This window comes from Lissotriton helveticus, chromosome 9, assembly GCF_964261635.1.
Source record: "Lissotriton helveticus chromosome 9, aLisHel1.1, whole genome shotgun sequence".
NCBI classification, from domain to species: domain Eukaryota; kingdom Metazoa; phylum Chordata; class Amphibia; order Caudata; family Salamandridae; genus Lissotriton; species Lissotriton helveticus.
Genome location: NC_136070.1, coordinates 60,504,118 through 60,522,599, shown reverse-complemented (window position 1 = coordinate 60,522,599; position 18,482 = coordinate 60,504,118). Strand labels below are relative to the sequence as shown.

General features: G+C 47.0%; 1 protein-coding gene across 1 annotated transcript in view; it reads right to left on the bottom strand.

Annotated features, from left to right (window-relative positions):
* Window positions 1-18,482, bottom strand: part of RYR3 (ryanodine receptor 3) — a 1,933,484-nt gene that overhangs the window by 292,674 nt on the left and 1,622,328 nt on the right. Inside the window, exon 84 of the mRNA XM_078661960.1 lies at window positions 1,898-1,986. Within this exon, the coding sequence (XP_078518086.1) occupies window positions 1,898-1,986 (89 nt within the window). The remainder of the gene's footprint in view (window positions 1-1,897; window positions 1,987-18,482) is intronic.

Sequence of the window (18,482 nt, the reverse complement as noted above, 5' to 3'; positions counted from 1 at the left end):
GATAGAGACCCATTGTGCCCTACCAAAGATGAGAGAGTTTGAGCCCGTTTGATGTTTGGAATTATTCTACAGGTGAGGAATCTGCAGGTAGAAGTATCCATCAGAAGCTTCCAATTTGAAACCAAGTATGCACACCGTGGAGTACGAGTCATCAGTGGTTGTCAATGATGTCGTATTCGAGATAGCCATCATCGATGAGGTGGTCACTGCCATAGCTGTGGATACACCGTCACTGTCGACAGGGGTCGCTGTCAACAGGGGAGCCATTGACGGATTTGAAATCAACGGAGAGGTCATAGTCACAACAGGGATCATCAGTGGTGTCATTGACAACAAGGATGAGTGGTCTTTCTCATTGACGATGGCGCTTAGCTCACCGAAGACTTGGGCAGCAAGTTTGACTGGATGTCAATAGTGAAGGATTAGTGCTTAATTTGTGCATGTTGTTCCTTGCCATTTTATATGCTTTTTCTGAGGAAAGCTTGGTATGATGTTTGGAAGAGGTGGCAGAAGGGTCCTCTGAAGTAAGTTCTGGCTGAGGAAGATTCATATGCTTCCATTGGTCAGCTACATTTATAGAAGTTCTTGTGGGGCATTTTTGACTGAGTCTTTTACAGAGGAGGGGCATCCCCTTGACAACAGGGAATTGTCTTCTTTTGCAAGTAAAGATCCAACATCATGACTGTATAATTCCCCACTTTAATTATGGGGAATTGATTCAAGCATATATAAATCTTTAAGCAATACAATTCTGGAGGAACAACAGTTATGTTGGGTCCCAATTCCCTTTAACTCCAAATTCAATTTCTCTGCCTGGTCTTTACATGTCTGCACTTACTTAAACACTCCACCTGATCTTGAAACTTCACTATCTTCTTGTTTACCCTTTCTTCAACATTTAAATGCTGCCAAGAGTGTTAATTCTTGAATCACATACTCCCTAGATTCCATAATCCTTTTGAAACCTACACAAAATATTCATCAACCATCTTCAAGGCTCTCAAGATCTCAAAAAGACTCTAATCTCCATAGTAAAATGGCATAACGAACAAACCTGCAAGGTACGGCACCATACTATGCCTCATACATCTTATCTTAGTCCTTGACCTCCAGCTACTGGTGGACCAGGGAAGCGTGGTTACGCAGGCTGTCCTTGACCATTCAGCTGCCGTTGGTATGGAGGCCAATGACATCCTTCTTTCCCGGTTCTCAGAATCTGCATTACAGCCCATGCCTTGGCTTGGCTTACATCACATCTCACCGACTGCACACAAGCTATCCATGTTTCCACTTTCAGATAATCTTTTGAATGAATCTCTTGTAGATTTCAATGGAACTCTCTCAGTCTAACACTATTCAGTGGTCATGTCACCCCTTTTCCCAGTCTTATCCTCCAATTTGGTTTTAATTAGTGCCATATGCAGTGACGATCAAATTATTCTACACTATGCCACTTCCATGCCTAATTCCTGCTCCAACTTTGCTTCTTATTTTTTACTGTGGTCATATGGAGGAGGAAGGGTTTCCTTAAAATCAACACCGACATTACAGAAGTTCTAACTGTCAGCAAAGATCCATCCATTTATTTTAGAGTTTTGTGGCCAGCAACCTGTCTCCTGCCCTTGTATCTGTCCCTGGAGTAGGCAACATGAGATTCATTTTCAATCCTTCCCTCTCACTTACCTCTCAGATTAACAAAGTTTCATTTACCTGTTCGTACCATCTGAAATTACTTTTCAAAATCTCTCCTTTCCTACCCTTCAGCTAGGCAAGCTGTGGCTTGTGAGAAGTCCCAGCTCTTCCGCAACATGAACCTCCCACAGTAGAAGGATGAAGTGAAATGGGTGGGCCACACATCTGCAGAAGTCAGCTCAGGCCAGGTGTGCCGGAGACTTACCTGCAGGCGAAGAAGATAGTCAACGGTGCTGATAATAATGTTCACGGTTGTGGTGTTACCCATCTGAGTACGTAGAAAATTCTGGAAGTCTGAAATGACAAAGAAGGTGGAGACAATGAGTCTCAAATATATGAAGAATTTTTTTCCTAAATATGTTAGGGGCATATGTATCATCTGTTTTTTAGTCGCAAACGCTGCGATTCGCAAAAAGCAGCATTTGCGACTAAAAATTTGGAAAATGCGATGTATGAGTAAAATCGCATCGCAAAGTTTGCGATTCCTTAATTTTGCGTCAGCATTTAAGGAATTGCAAATTGCGATACCTTAAATGCTATGTATGAAGCACCCAAGTTGTGCGATTTCTCATTAAGAAATCACAAATTATCACCAAATTGAAGTTGGTATTAATTTGCGATTTCTTTCACAAATGCACTTTTTGCCATTTGTGAAGGTGCCATGTGGCGCACATACATGCCCTTAGGGCATGTATGTGCACCATATGCGCACACATGTACATTTTAGGGGTGCATCAGGGTGTCCTTATGACACCCTTGCACCCTTGAAATTATTCTCAATTTGCGAATCTCAAATTGCGAATCGCAAACTGAGAATAACTTCTCATTCATTCCTATGGGCCTCCTGGCCCATAGAAATGAATGGGAAAGTATTCCTTAATTTCGATTTCGCAATTTGCTAATCGCAATTAAGGAACATTAAGAAATCGCTAAAAAAAATTGTTTTTTACATACATCCATTTTAGCAATTCTCAAATAGCGATTTCTAAAAAATCGCTATTTGAGAATCGCAAATGAGGGTGTTGATACATATGGCCCTTAGTCAAGTATGTGACTAAAGGCTAAAACGTGCTCGTGCTTGAGCGGTCCCTCCCGTGTGCAGCCTATGCACCGACAGTTTCTAACACCTTTGTGTGCAGGCCCACCCTAAACCATGCCGTGCAAACATCCATTGACAGGGTTTGTGGCGCTGAGAGTCAAGCTGATACTTCCTCCCCATTCCAAGACGAGTCTTCAGTTTGGATATTTCTCAGCCCTTTTTAGGGCTCGGACTACGCCCACGAAGTGGGAGGAGTTTCGAGCTCCTAATGTTAAAGAGAAAAAAAAAAGTATCTCTAGGGCTTTGGCGAGACACATTCCTTAGTGTGTTATGTCATCTGGCCAGTGATTCGTCTTCGCTGTGGTGTCTTTTTAATAGCCTTGAAGTGATAGGCTAAATGTCGTTTTGGTCGGCCATGTTGGGCATTTTTCGTGCGTGTGCGCGCACAGAAGTACATTAATTATAATTAGGAGCTGTCAGAGTGCCTCCGTAAGTGAATCCAGATGGCCGGGCGCGTTCACCATTCAGCAGCGCTCAGCGCGCAGCTGCTGCATGCCAGGCCGGGAAAGGGCTTCATTAGCCTCACTCATCCGGCGCTGAGACAGGCCCCCTCCCTCATCTGTATCGGCGAAACAGGACAGATGCAATAAAGCGAGCCTAGGAGCTGGCTAGATGCACCATGGAGCGCTTCGAATTGGGTAAAAGATGCCCGTTTCAAAGCAGCCACATGCAACTTAACATACTTACAAGCGGGCGTGTGTGTACTTTACGGGGTGTTTCGAGTCATTCTGGGTGAAATAGCGAGCGCTTCGAAGAGGGCAGTGAGTAAGGAGTGCTACTTGTCTGCTGAATCATTCAGCCAGAGGAAGTCTCTGCCGAAGCTGTGAAAGCTGACATCTACAACCCTTCTGCACTCAGGCACATCCCGCGTTATTCACACCACCTCAGCCCTGCACGGCAGGCTTCATTGCAGTGGTGTAGCGCAAAGTGATGGCAGAGGCCTCCGAGTTTCACAGATGATTGCCCACCAAGGAGCAAGGCCTAGTGCCCTGAGCAGCCAGCCTGACGCCCTTCCTCCCCCTGAGCCACTTGCTCGGACCGTAACATGAAAATACAAATGGAATGAATGCGTTGGTTTCGTCCCTCCTTCTGCCCAGAGCTTGCTGAGTGGCGGTGTTTTCTGCTGGACTCAATAAAATGTGTTTGGGGTTTGTGGTCTGACCAGAGGATTGTGGGGGCTCCCTGTAGTTCTTATACAAAAGTGGTTTGCACAATGAAGTCCGGCCGTCGCATAAACGGTGTCTGCAGCCTTTGCAGGGAAAGGCCCGCTTGCCAGACCCAGAGGACCTGCCAGCCTTCGGCTCAGGACCGGCTCCAGGAGTGTTGATGTGGATGGGCCACGGGTTTGTTTGGGTGGGCCACTGTGGGTCCAATTTTTGTCAATTCTGTAACCCCAACTTTTACATCATATCTTCCTCCAAACAGGCATAACGAGCATATAGAGAGATATTTTAGAGTAGCAGCGGATGCCTATGCTCAACAGCTCATCTCTTATAATTTCCAGCAGGCTAGGCTTAAGCACCAGCAGCACCAGGATTCCAAGCAGATTGTAACAGCAGTTCAACGTTAAGGAGGTACCTGTAACCACACCGGAGCCTTGACAGGAAGACAGGCACTGAAAGCTTCATCCGGGTTCGAGCCTGAAGCCTGGCTCTGGCTCAGCCTGAGGTCTTGTTGGAAATTCGAGCCCATAATAAGCCGAACTATTATGAACTTTCTGCCTGCCACCCTCAATCTCATCAGGATGTGGCGTCACAGCGAGAGCTTCCAACTTTGAAACTGAACAAGCTAGGTTTGAGTCATGGTGTTGGCTCAACATCCTGTGATTTTGGGCAAATCTCAAGTGCCTAAAATAAATGAATGTTACCATGTACATTGTAACTGTTGTTCATGTGAAGCGCTTCAATATCTCCAGGTAGAGTTCACACTAGATAAAAATCTTAGAAAACCTGGAAGGTAAAAACCAAAGCACTAACATAAGAAGGAGAGACAATTAGCCATTTAGCGGCTGATTTGTACAAAGTGAAAACATAAAACCTGGATAAATTGCAGCATTTCCACTGAAATTGTGTGAGCTTGGGCAAATATTTCATTTCACCAAAACTCGATGTTCTTCATATTTTCACATTCAGATACATGAATTAGAAAACCAACTATACAAAACCTATTGCGCTTCATTCAATAGACTAACGTTGCTCTTTAATTATCAGGGCCCACGTGACAACTGTTTTGCCTGTTGATTCACTAATAGCACTGCCACTAGTGTGAGGCCAGTGGCAGGCATGACTGTAAGCTCATGTTTAAAAATTATCACTTATAACAAGTGTGTTAGTGCAGCACTGTATTGTCACATATTTATGTCAAAGCTTCCTTGTGTTAAAGAAATACAGTCTCATCAATATTTTAAAAAGTGTATCATATTTTACATGATGTTTGTTATATGTTTTACATAGTAAACATTTTCAGGGCTCGGATTGTGCATGGCTCTAAGAGCCAAGCCAGAGCCTGAGCTCGGCTCTCCCTGTTAACTCGTTTCCTCTCTCACCTCTAACCCCAAAACCCATTTTCAATTTTAAAGACGGTGAAAACAACATTTCGACATGCTGACGTTGAGATTATTGGAGCACTTAACAGGTGCCTTCTCCGTGGCCTCTTCTGCCGTGATTGGGTGGGCCAAAGTTCACATTTGGGTGGGCCTGGCCCCTGCTTTGGCTCCTCGTAACCATGGGCAGAAGGAGACACTGGCTGAAGAACCATTAACTCACTGATGTACTCGACCAGCGTTCAACCCTGTTGCCTCGTGAATATACAAAGATTGCAGCAACATTAACCAACTGAGCTATCTTACCCGGATACGAGGGTGTGATCTGCAAATTAAACACGGAGCTTAGAGAATGTACAGTCGCTCACCTAGGTTTGTCCGTTGGATTCTTCCCTGAGACCTGCAGGCTACACCCATACCTCAGCAGCAGGAGCATTAACCCTCAGGACTGTTTTACCAGCTAGTGCGCTTCCATTTGTTTTCGGGCTTCCATAGCCGCCTGCGTGTGATGGGACTACGGGCAGTGCAGAGTGCAGAATCAGAGTGCAGAATCAGAGTGCAGTTTGAGAGTGCAGTTTGAGAGTGCAGTTTGAGAGTTCAGATGAGAGTGCAGTTTGAGAGTGCACTTTGAGAGTGCAGAGTGCAGTTTGAGAGTGCAGAATCAGAGTGCAGAATCAGAGTGCAGTTTGATAGTGCAGAGTGCAGTTTGAGAGTTGAGACTGCAGTTTGAGAGTGCAGATTGAGATTTGAGAGTGCAGTTTGAGAGTGCAGAGTGCAGTTTGAGAGTGCAGAATCAGAGTGCAGTTTGAGAGTGCAGTTTGAGATCAGTTTGAGAGTGCAGATTGAGTGCAGTTTGAGAGTGCAGAGTGCAGTTTGAGAGTGCAGCTTGAGAGTGCAGATTGAGAGTGCAGATTGAGAGTGCACATTGAGAGTTGAGAGTGCAGTTTGAGAGTTGAGAGTGCAGTTTGAGAGTTGAGAGTGCAGTTTCAGAGTGCAGCATGAGAGTTGTGAGTGCAGTTTGAGAGTGCAGTTTGAGAGTGCAGTTTGAGAGTGCACTTTGAGAGTGCAGTTTGAGAGTGCAGAGTGCAGATTGAGAGTGCAGAGTACAGTTTGATAGTGCAGAGTGCAGTTTGAGAGTTGAGAGTGCAGTTTGAGAGTGCAGATTGAGAGTGCAGTGCGAGAGTGCATTTTGAGAGTCCAGTTTGAGAGTGCAGTTTGAGAGTGCAGTTTGAGAGTGCAGTTTGAGAGTGCAGTTTGAGAGTGCAGTTTGAGAGTTGAGAGTGCAGTTTGAGAGTTGAGAGTGCAGTTTGAGAGTGCAGATTGAGAGTGCAGATTGAGAGTGCAGTTTGAGAGTGCAGTTTGAGAGTGCAGATTGAGAGTGCAGATTGAGAGTGCAGTTTGAGAGTGCAGTTTGAGAGTGCAGAGTGCAGATTGAGAGTGCAGAGTGCAGTTTGAGAGTGCAGAGTGCAGTTTGAGAGTTGAGAGTGCAGTTTGAGAGTGCAGATTGAGAGTGCAGTTTGAGAGTGCAGTTTGAGAGTGCAGTTTGAGAGTGCAGTATGAGAGTTGAGAGTGCAGATTGAGAGTGCAGATTGAGAGTGCAGTTTGAGAGTGCAGATTGAGAGTGCAGTTTGAGAGTGCAGAATCAGAGTGCAGAGTGCAGATTGCAGTTTGAGAGTGCAGTTTGAGAGTGCAGATTGAGAGTGCAGAGTGCAGATTGAGAGTGGAGAGTGCAGATTGAGAGTGCAGATTGAGAGTGCAGTTTGAGAGTGCAGTTTGAGAGTGCAGTATGAGAGTTGAGAGTGCAGATTGAGAGTGCAGAATCAGAGTGCAGTTTGAGAGTGCAGTTTGAGAGTGCAGTTTGAGAGTGCAGTTTGAGAGTGCAGTTTGAGAGTTCAGATGAGAGTGCAGTTTGAGAGTGCACTTTGAGAGTGCAGAGTGCAGTTTGAGAGTGCAGAATCAGAGTGCAGAATCAGAGTGCAGTTTGATAGTGCAGAGTGCAGTTTGAGAGTTGAGACTGCAGTTTGAGAGTGCAGATTGAGATTTGAGAGTGCAGATGCAGAGTGCAGTTTGAGAGTGCAGAATCAGAGTGCAGTTTGAGAGTGCAGTTTGAGAGTGCAGTTTGAGATCAGTTTGAGAGTGCAGATTGAGAGCAGTTGGAGAGTGCAGTTTGAGAGTTGAGAGTGCAGTTTGAGAGTTGAGAGTGCAGTTTGAGAGTGCAGATTGAGAGTGCAGATTGAGAGTGCAGATTGAGAGTGCAGATTGAGAGTGCAGTTTGAGAGTGCAGTTTGAGAGTGCAGTATGAGAGTGCAGTATGAGAGTTGAGAGTGCAGATTGAGAGTGCAGATTGAGAGTGCAGTTTGAGAGTGCAGATTGAGAGTGCAGTTTGAGAGTGCAGAATCAGAGTGCAGAGTGCAGATTGCAGTTTGAGAGTGCAGTTTGAGAGTGCAGATTGAGAGTGCAGAGTGCAGATTGAGAGTGGAGAGTGCAGATTAAGAGTGCAGATTGAGAGTGCAGATTGAGAGTGCAGTTTGAGAGTGCAGTTTGAGAGTGCAGTTTGAGAGTTGAGAGTGCAGATTGAGAGTGCAGTTTGAGAGTGCAGTTTGAGAGTGCAGATTGAGAGTGCAGAATCAGAGTGCAGAATCAGAGTGCAGTTTGAGAGTGCAGTTTGAGAGTGCAGTTTGAGAGTGCAGTTTGAGAGTTCAGATGAGAGTGCAGTTTGAGAGTGCACTTTGAGAGTGCAGAGTGCAGTTTGAGAGTGCAGAATCAGAGTGCAGAATCAGAGTGCAGTTTGATAGTGCAGAGTGCAGTTTGAGAGTTGAGACTGCAGTTTGAGAGTGCAGATTGAGATTTAAGAGTGCAGATTGAGAGTGCAGAGTGCAGTTTGAGAGTGCAGAATCAGAGTGCAGTTTGAGAGTGCAGTTTGAGAGTGCAGTTTGAGATCAGTTTGAGAGTGCAGATTGAGTGCAGTTTGAGAGTGCAGAGTGCAGATTGAGAGTGCAGAGTGCAGTTTGAGAGTGCAGAGTGCAGTTTGAGAGTTGAGAGTGCAGTTTGAGAGTGCAGATTGAGATTGCAGTTTGAGAGTGCAGTGCGAGAGTGCATTTTGAGAGTCCAGTTTGAGTGCAGTTTGAGAGTGCAGTTTGAGAGTCCAGTTTGAGAGTGCAGTTTGAGAGTTGAGAGTGCAGTTTGAGAGTTGAGAGTGCAGTTTGAGAGTGCAGATTGAGAGTGCAGATTGAGAGTGCAGATTGAGAGTGCAGTTTGAGAGTGCAGTTTGAGAGTGCAGTTTGAGAGTGCAGATTGAGAGTGCAGATTGAGAGTGCAGTTTGAGAGTGCAGTTTGAGAGTGCAGATTGAGAGTGCAGAATCAGAGTGCAGAGTGCAGATTGCAGTTTGAGAGTGCAGATTGAGAGTGCAGAGTGCAGATTGAGAGTGCAGATTGAGAGTGCAGTTTGAGAGTGCAGTTTGAGAGTGCAGTATGAGAGTTGAGAGTGCAGATTGAGAGTGCAGAATCAGAGTGCAGTTTGAGAGTGCAGTTTGAGAGTGCAGTTTGAGAGTGCAGTTTGAGAGTGCAGTTTGAGAGTGCAGTTTGAGAGTTCAGATGAGAGTGCAGTTTGAGAGTGCACTTTGAGAGTGCAGAGTGCAGTTTGAGAGTGCAGAATCAGAGTGCAGAATCAGAGTGCAGTTTGATAGTGCAGAGTGCAGTTTGAGAGTTGAGACTGCAGTTTGAGAGTGCAGATTGAGATTTGAGAGTGCAGATGCAGAGTGCAGTTTGAGAGTGCAGAATCAGAGTGCAGTTTGAGAGTGCAGTTTGAGATCAGTTTGAGAGTGCAGATTGAGTGCAGTTGGAGAGTGCAGTTTGAGAGTTGAGAGTGCAGTTTGAGAGTTGAGAGTGCAGTTTGAGAGTGCAGATTGAGAGTGCAGATTGAGAGTGCAGATTGAGAGTGCAGATTGAGAGTGCAGTTTGAGAGTGCAGTTTGAGAGTGCAGTATGAGAGTGCAGTATGAGAGTTGAGAGTGCAGATTGAGAGTGCAGATTGAGAGTGCAGTTTGAGAGTGCAGATTGAGAGTGCAGTTTGAGAGTGCAGAATCAGAGTGCAGAGTGCAGATTGCAGTTTGAGAGTGCAGTTCGAGAGTGCAGATTGAGAGTGCAGAGTGCAGATTGAGAGTGGAGAGTGCAGATTGAGAGTGCAGATTGAGAGTGCAGATTGAGAGTGCAGTTTGAGAGTGCAGTTTGAGAGTGCAGTATGAGAGTTGAGAGTGCAGATTGAGAGTGCAGTTTGAGAGTGCAGTTTGAGAGTGCAGATTGAGAGTGCAGAATCAGAGTGCAGAATCAGAGTGCAGTTTGAGAGTGCAGTTTGAGAGTGCAGTTTGAGAGTGCAGTTTGAGAGTTCAGATGAGAGTGCAGTTTGAGAGTGCACTTTGAGAGTGCAGAGTGCAGTTTGAGAGTGCAGAATCAGAGTGCAGAATCAGAGTGCAGTTTGATAGTGCAGAGTGCAGTTTGAGAGTTGAGACTGCAGTTTGAGAGTGCAGATTGAGATTTAAGAGTGCAGATTGAGAGTGCAGAGTGCAGTTTGAGAGTGCAGAATCAGAGTGCAGTTTGAGAGTGCAGTTTGAGAGTGCAGTTTGAGATCAGTTTGAGAGTGCAGATTGAGTGCAGTTTGAGAGTGCAGAGTGCAGATTGAGAGTGCAGAGTGCAGTTTGAGAGTGCAGAGTGCAGTTTGAGAGTTGAGAGTGCAGTTTGAGAGTGCAGATTGAGATTGCAGTTTGAGAGTGCAGTGCGAGAGTGCATTTTGAGAGTCCAGTTTGAGTGCAGTTTGAGAGTGCAGTTTGAGAGTCCAGTTTGAGAGTGCAGTTTGAGAGTTGAGAGTGCAGTTTGAGAGTTGAGAGTGCAGTTTGAGAGTGCAGATTGAGAGTGCAGATTGAGAGTGCAGATTGAGAGTGCAGTTTGAGAGTGCAGTTTGAGAGTGCAGTTTGAGAGTGCAGATTGAGAGTGCAGATTGAGAGTGCAGTTTGAGAGTGCAGTTTGAGAGTGCAGATTGAGAGTGCAGAATCAGAGTGCAGATTGCAGTTTGAGAGTGCAGATTGAGAGTGCAGAGTGCAGATTAAGAGTGGAGAGTGCAGTTTGAGAGTGCAGTTTGAGAGTGCAGATTGAGAGTGCAGATTGAGAGTGCAGTTTGAGAGTGCAGAGTGGCAGTGAGTGCAGACTGAGTGCAGAGTGACAGTGAGTGCAGACTGAGTGCAGAGTGACAGTGAGTGCAGACTGAGTGCAGAGTGACAGTGAGTGCAGAGTGACAGTGAGTGCAGAGTGACAGTGAGTGCAGAGCGACAGTGAGTGCAGAGTGGCAGTGAGTGCAGAGTGAGTGCAGAGTGAGTGCAGAGTGACAGTGAGTGCAGAGTGACAGTGAGTGCAGAGTGACAGTGAGTGCAGAGTGGCAGTGAGTGCAGAGTGACAGTGAGTGCAGAGTGACAGTGAGTGCAGAGTGACAGTGAGTGCAGAGTGACAGTAAGTGCAGAGTGACAGTGAGTGCAGAGTGACAGTGAGTGCAGAGTCATTTTAGAGTGCAGAGTGACAGTGAGTGCAGAGTGACAGTGAGTGCAGAGTGACAGTGAGTGCAGAGTGACAGTGAGTGCAGAGTGACAGCAGAGTGACAGTGAGTGCAGAGTGACAGTGAGTGCAGAGTGACAGCAGAGTGACAGTGAGTGCAGAGTGACAGTGAGTGCAGAGTGACAGCAGAGTGACAGTGAGTGCAGAGTGACAGTGAGTGCAGAGTGACAGTGAGTGCAGAGTGACTGCAGAGACAGTGTGTCAGGGTGCACATTGTGTGAGTGTGCAGAATGAGTGTGCAGGGTAAACAGTGTGTGACTATGCAGGGTGACATTGGGAGTGTGCGGGTGAGCAGTGTGTGAATGTGTAGGGGCAGTGTGTGAGTGTGCAGAAAACACCACACACACATACACCACACACACATAACGCACACACAAACCACACACCTCAGTCTCTCAATACCACACACTTGTCACCACTCAACACAACACACTCACCACCACACTCACTCCCCAGGCTCACCTCCACAGACTCACCACCACACACTCACCAGCACACAGAAAACAACACACACAACAACACACCCCCAGCCGTCAATGAATGCTTTCACCATGCACAAACACCAACAACCATCATCCATCTGTGCACGCTTTTACCAAGCACACACCCACCAGCCGTCAGTGCACCCTTCCACCAGGCACACACACCTCCAGCCGGCAGTGCACTTTTCCACCAAGCAATCGCAGTATGGTACACTTTACTTTTAAACATATTCATATAAAGCACAGCATGCCACCATTGGTAAAATTACAATTCAACCAACATACTTCCACTGCACACCACATGCACACACTCCATAACACATGGAAAAAAGACATTGGCATTTACAATGCCATTAGCTCAAACTCAAATAAATCCGAGCCCGATTGCATTTCTAATGCTTGTTTTCTCTGCTAAGAATGTAGACATCACAATATACACGTGCCGGTATGTTAGCTTAATTATGTGCTACCTGTGCTGCATAGTTTACTCCTGTACATCCTGTAAGACAGAGGTTCAAATTCCGGAAGGCTGATGTTGCTTTTCGACCAAATGAGCTGATACAATAAATTCATGTAAGAAAGATACTTTGAGGCATTGGTGATTAGTTACATTCTGTATTCCTTTCCAACAGCTGTTTGGAAGGATATGGCAGAATTATCCCAAAAGATTGTCCCTTAAAGGGTAATTACAATAATAACTTTAACACATACTTTGTTTTGTAAAGCTCTTTCATTCAGATTGCTTTGATTTGTACGTATTATGCTCCCGCAGCGTTAGAAAATCATCAATGTTCCCTTTTTTCACCCATTATTTGCTGTAGGTCTGCGGTAGGCTCCACTGTATACAGAGAGGCGCCTCTGAGGTATGAACAGAAACTACAGCAGTCAGTTATCCCACTGAGTTGTCCTATGAGACGTGGGGAATAAACGCCGAACCCAGACAATAGGGGGCGTGTAGTATTCAATAGGGGCTGCAAATACCAAATGGCCCCTTGGGGACCTGTGGCCTTTGATGTTAGTGTTTCTTCGACATTTCAGCAGAAACCCTAAGTGTGCCGTTTTTGTTCCCGTTACACTGTGGCTAAGTCATTTACGAGCACTCACGATTATGGCAGGTGAGGAAACTAAGGCACAGGAAATTAGGTGATTTGCCCAAGGTCACTCAGTTTGGCGAAGTCTAGAAGTGGGGCTGAGAAGAACCCATGTACAATGCGCATGTAAAGTTCTCTACAGCCTTCCAGTCGAGTTTGCGCTATATAAACCCCCCCCCCCCAAAAACATTAGAAAATTAACCAGAGTCTTCTGGTTCCACAGGCCCGGATGTAGGTACTATGCCATCTCATATGCCTTGTAGGCACTATACACTCGCATATGCCCAAGCTCACTAAGGCTGGTGAAGTCTTGAAGCGGGGCTGAGAACCTGCGTCTCCTGGGTCCACAGGTCTGGATCTCATATGCCTTGTAGGCACTATACCCTCTCATATGCCCATGCTCACTAAGGCTGGTGAAGTCTTGAAGAGGGGCTGAGAACCCGCGTCTCCTGGGTACACAGGTCTGACTGTAGGCACCATACCATCTCATATGCCTTGTAGGCACTATACCCTCTCATATGCCCATGCTCACTAAGGCTGGTGAAGTCTTGAAGAGGGGCTGAGAACCCGCGTCTCCTGGGTCCACAGGTCTGACTGTAGGCACCATACCATCTCATATGCCTTGTAGGCACTATACCATCTCATATGCCCACGCTCACTAAGGCTGGTGAAGTCTTGAAGCAGGCTGAGATCCAGAGTCTCCTGGTTCCCCATATCCGGATGTATAACCTCTCATATGCCTTTTAGGGTCTGTACTATCTCATATGCCTTTTAGGGACTGTACTATCTAATATGGCTTGTAGGCACTGTACCATCTCATATGCCTTGTAGGCACTATACCCTCTCATATGCCCAGGCTCACTAAGGCTGGTGAAGTCTTGAAGCGGGGCTGAGAACCTGCGTCTCCTGGGTCCACAGGTCTGGATGTAGGCACTATACCATCTCATATGCCTTGTAGGCACTGTACCATCTCAAATGCCTTGTAGACGCTATACCATCTCATATGCTCAGGCTCACTCAGCTTGGTGAATTCTTGAAGCGGGGCTGAGATCCTGAGTCTCCTGTTTCCCCAGGTCCAGTAATAGGCACTATACCCTCTCATATGCCTTTTAGGGACTGTACCATCTCATATGCCTTGTAGGGACTGTACCATCTCATATGCCTTTTAGGGACTGTACTATCTAATATGGCTTGTAGGCACTGTACCATCTCATTTGCCTTATAGGCGATATACCATCTCATATGCTCAGGCTCACTCAGCTTGGTGAATTCTTGAAGCGGGGCTGAGATCCTGAGTCTCATGTTTCCCCAAGTCCAGATATAGGGACTATACCCTCTCATATGCCTTTTAGGGACTGTACCATCTCATACGCCTTGTAGGGACTGTACCATCTCATATGCCTTGTAGGCACTATACCATCTGATATGCCTTCTCGTAAGTCCATGCTCACTAAGGCTGGTGAAGCTTTGAAACAGGGCTGATAATCCAAGTCTCCTGGTTCAACAGGTCCTGCTGTAGACACTGTACCGTCTCATATGGCCAGGCTCACTCAGCTTGGTGAAGTCTTGAAGCGGGGATGAGATCCTGAGTCCACTATACCATCGAATATGGCTTTTAGGCACTATACCATCTGATATGCCTTGTAGGCGTTATACCATCTCATATACTCAGGCTCACTCAGCTGGTTCCCCAGGTCCGGATGTAGGCACTATACCATCCCATTTGCCTTGTAGGCGCTGTACCATCCCATATGCCTCGAAGGCACTATACCATCTAATTTGCCTTGTAGGTGCTGTACCATCTCATATTCCTCGTAGGCACTATACCATCTCATTTGCCTTGTAGGCGCTGTACCATCTCATATGCCTCATAGGCACTATACCATCTCATTTGCCTTGTAGGCGCTGTACCATCTCATATGCCTCGAAGGCACTATACCATCTCATTTGCCTTGTAGGCGCTGTACCATCTCATATGCCTCGTTGTAACTATACCATCTCATTTGCCTTGTAGGCGCTGTACCATCTCATATGCCTCGTTGTAACTATACCATCTCATTTGCCTTGTAGGCACTATACCATCTCATTTGCCAGGGTCTCATTTAACAAAGATGAATGGATCCTCAGAGCCCAGGCAGGAAGAAGCTGCAGCTGCCCTCGCCACCAGGGCCTCAGCTCCATTCCATTGCCATGGAGGTGCCAAGACTGACAGGGTGCCAAGCCAGAGATGGCATCTCTGCTGGCCTCTTGACAAAGCGCTGCACAAGGCCCCGGGCGCTCGGCCAGCCACAGATCTGCAGCTGTCTCTTCGCATGCATCAGCCTACAGTAGAGGTTTGCACTGTGCACGATTCAGCACAAATCACTGGATAGACACACAAGATGAATGTAAACACAGAACCTAAAGGCAGTAATTCAGTCAATGCCTTTCCTGAATATCAGACATGGACCTCTGCCTGCTGGACCCACGCCGGACACGTTTTGACAGTGGGATCCGTGGTGTCACTGAAACAAGTCGCTGTTCGCCTGTCCTTGGCACAAGGCTGCCTGGTGCTGACGTATTAGCCCGCTCCCGCCCTGCGTCCAGCTGCCTTCGGGGAGGGTGGACTGCACTCAGCCGTAGAGCGCTCTGGAGAATGTGAGCTCTGTCTATTGTGCCACTTATGGGCAGAAGTTCGTCCTAGTCTATGGGTGACTGACTTATGGCAACCGACGGGCTGATCCCAGCTGCCCTGCACACTTTCGTATGTTGACTCAGTGCATGGACGCCCTCTTTGCGACACAGCGCTATGTACACACACACACTGGGATTGACGGGTGACGGTGAAACGCTAGACCAGCCATGCAGAAGAATCGTCTTGCAGTGAATAACGTCATGGTGCAGTGCTGGACACAACATTTAACACCGAAAGGCAAGTGCCACCTCTACACCCGGCCCCGTCAAGGCACAATACGGTCACCTCTTTTGTCAGTGTATGTGGAGAAGCAGTCCATAGCGTCACCAGTGCATGTGGAGGCAAAATCTGTCCTGTCACCAGTGCACAGAGAAGCAAAATATGCACCATCCCTGGTGCACCTGGAGGCAAAATCTGCCCTGTCACCAGTGCACGGAGAAGCAAAATATGCACCATCACTGGTGCACCTGGAGGCAACGTCCCCAGTATCAACAGTGTGAACTGCACCAGTGCAAGAGAAGACGCAGTCTGCACCGTCAGCAGTGTAAGTGGGGAGAGGAGGTGGCATAACGGCTAGGGCGATCGACCTCGAATCTGGGGAATTATCAAGACACATACATGATATCCACTTCCATTAGCACATGTTGATACGTTTTCTCCACTTCCACTAGCGCATGTTGATACGTGATCTCCACTTCCACTACTGCATGTTGATATGGATCCTAGATCAGGGGGGAGCAGTGGCAGTGATCCTCCTTGATCTGAGCGCCGCTTTTGATACGGTGAACCATCAAATCCTCCTCCCCCGCCTACTAAGTCTGGGAATATCAGGAGAAGCCCTAGCCTGGCTTAAGTCCTTCCTAAAAGACCATACCTTCAGTGTCTTCGAAGGAGCCTCAGTCTCCTCAAAAAAGCCTCTGGGGTGTGGGGTGCCACAGGGCTCCTCACTTAGCCCCACGCCTTTTAATGCATACATGAGACCACTGGCAGAGATTGTTCGTCCGCATGGCATTACGATCTTCACCTATGCGGACGACACCCAGCTAGTGGTCTCCCTTATGCACAAGGACAACCAACAACCACAGACCAACCTGATGTCCTGTCTGGAGCAGGTACAGAGCTGGATGACAAGTTCATGCCTAAAGCTTAACGGGGACAAGACCGAGTTGATGCTCCTCGGCCCTCTGGCCCCCTCCACTCTAGAGCTTCTGTGGCCCCCAGCCTAGGTGCACCCCTGCCCCCAAAGACAACATACAGAGCCTCGGAGTATGGCTAGATAAATCCCTGATATTTAAAACGCAAGTCACCAAATTGTCAGCAACATGCTTTGGTCTGATCAGACAGCTGAAAAAAATCCTGCCACTCCTCCCTTTTGAGGCGAAACAAGTAGTCATCCAGGGCCTAATCCAGTCTTGTATAGACTATAGTAACGCCCTATATCTGGGGGCCCCGGAATACTGCCTAAACAAACTTCAGCGGATCCAGAACTGTGCTGCACGCACCCTTCTTGGAATTCCCCGCAGAAACCCCATAGGGCCTGGTCTGAAAGCTTTGCACTGGCTCCCTGTTAGGGAGAGGATTAAATTCAAGGCCATGTGCATTACCCACCAAGCCTTTTGGAAATCTGGGCCGGCGAACAATTACCCCCTGATCACCCCCTACCATCCCAAAAAAGAACTCCGTTCATCGAAAGCCTTCTTAACCGTTGTACCACAGATACGAAGAGCCAGATCAGGAGGCCGCTGCTTTTCCTATAATGCATCAAGGCTATGGAACTCTCTCCCCCTTCATCTAAGGTCCAACCCCAACCTTCTTACTTTTCGCAAACAACTGAAAACCTTCCTTTTCAACCAATAGGACTCTAATAACTCACCCTCACCAGCGATCCACCCCAGCAGAAGTTTCTTCTACTCATTAGCGCCTGGACGCCTCAGGGCAGCTGTTTTGCGCTTTATAAAACTCCTTTCATTTCATTTCATTCATTCATATGTGATCTCTACTTCCACTAGCGCATGTTGATACGTGTTCTCCACTACCACTAGCGCAGGTTGATACGTGATCGCCACTTCTGCTAGCGCATGTTGGTACATGATCTCCACTGCCAATAGAGCATGTTGATACGTGTTCTACACTTCTACTAGCACATGTTCATACATGATCTTCGCTTCTAGTAGTGTATGTTGATAACTGATCTCCACTTGCACTAGCGCATGTTGATACGTGATCTCTACTTCCACTACGGCGTATTGATACATGATCTCCGCTTCCACTGGAGTATGTTGATACATGATCTCCGCTTCCACTAGCGCATGTTGATACGTGATCTCCACTTTCACTAGCGTATTTTGATACGTGATCTCCACTTTCACTAGTGCATGTTGATACATGATCTGCACCATCAGTGGTGTATGTGGTTGTACATTGTCATTAGTGAATGTGGAGGCACTATCTGAGCTGTTGACAGTGCATCAGAAGTAACATCTTCCTTGCACGGGTGCATGTTCCGGTATGACCTATGCAGCCCCCAGTGTATGTTGATGTATTATGTGCAATGTCACCAGTGTAGGTGGAGGCATGATCTGCACATTCCAAGGTGTTTGCGGCAGCGTGACATGCACTGCCACTGATGACTGTGGAGCACACACCGCACAGTCACTTGTCTGCTGATGATGTTCGGATCCACATTTCTTTCCACTTCTGTGCAGATACAGGTCACGTGCTGAAGAGAAATGAGCTGAAACGTCATCCAGATAAGAGCTAAGTACTGACCAGGGTCCCTGAGAACTTGAAAATTAAGGGTAGGGTTAGTGCGTCTTTCATGGTGTCAACTCCACATGACCCAGACGGGCAGCGACATTTCCGTTTCTGATCGCCTTCTGAACACAAACCCTCAAATATATATAGAATTATTTAAGTATTTTATTAAGCACCGTCTGTGGTGAACTCCTGCCCACCAGTAGAAATGGTACAAATGGGGTATGGATTTTTTGACGAGTAGCCAAAGTGAGAATCAGTGACTGATGAATGTTCCCAGAGAAATCCAAAATCGAGGCGGGTAGCAGAGGGTTCCACGTTTGCCAGAGCTAGGCTCCTTGAGTTGGGGTTCACAAACAAAGGCATCTTGCAAAGTGCCTGTCTTCAGTTTCTTCTCTAATGCTGCAGGTATATAAGTGATCTTAAGGCAGCGGTCTTCACTAGATCATTACATCACTGAAGACTCTTAGGGCTTGCGCCACCAGAGCGTCATTCTTTTCTGACGCTCTGGCGGTGCAAACCTCTCAACCACATATATGAGGCTACAC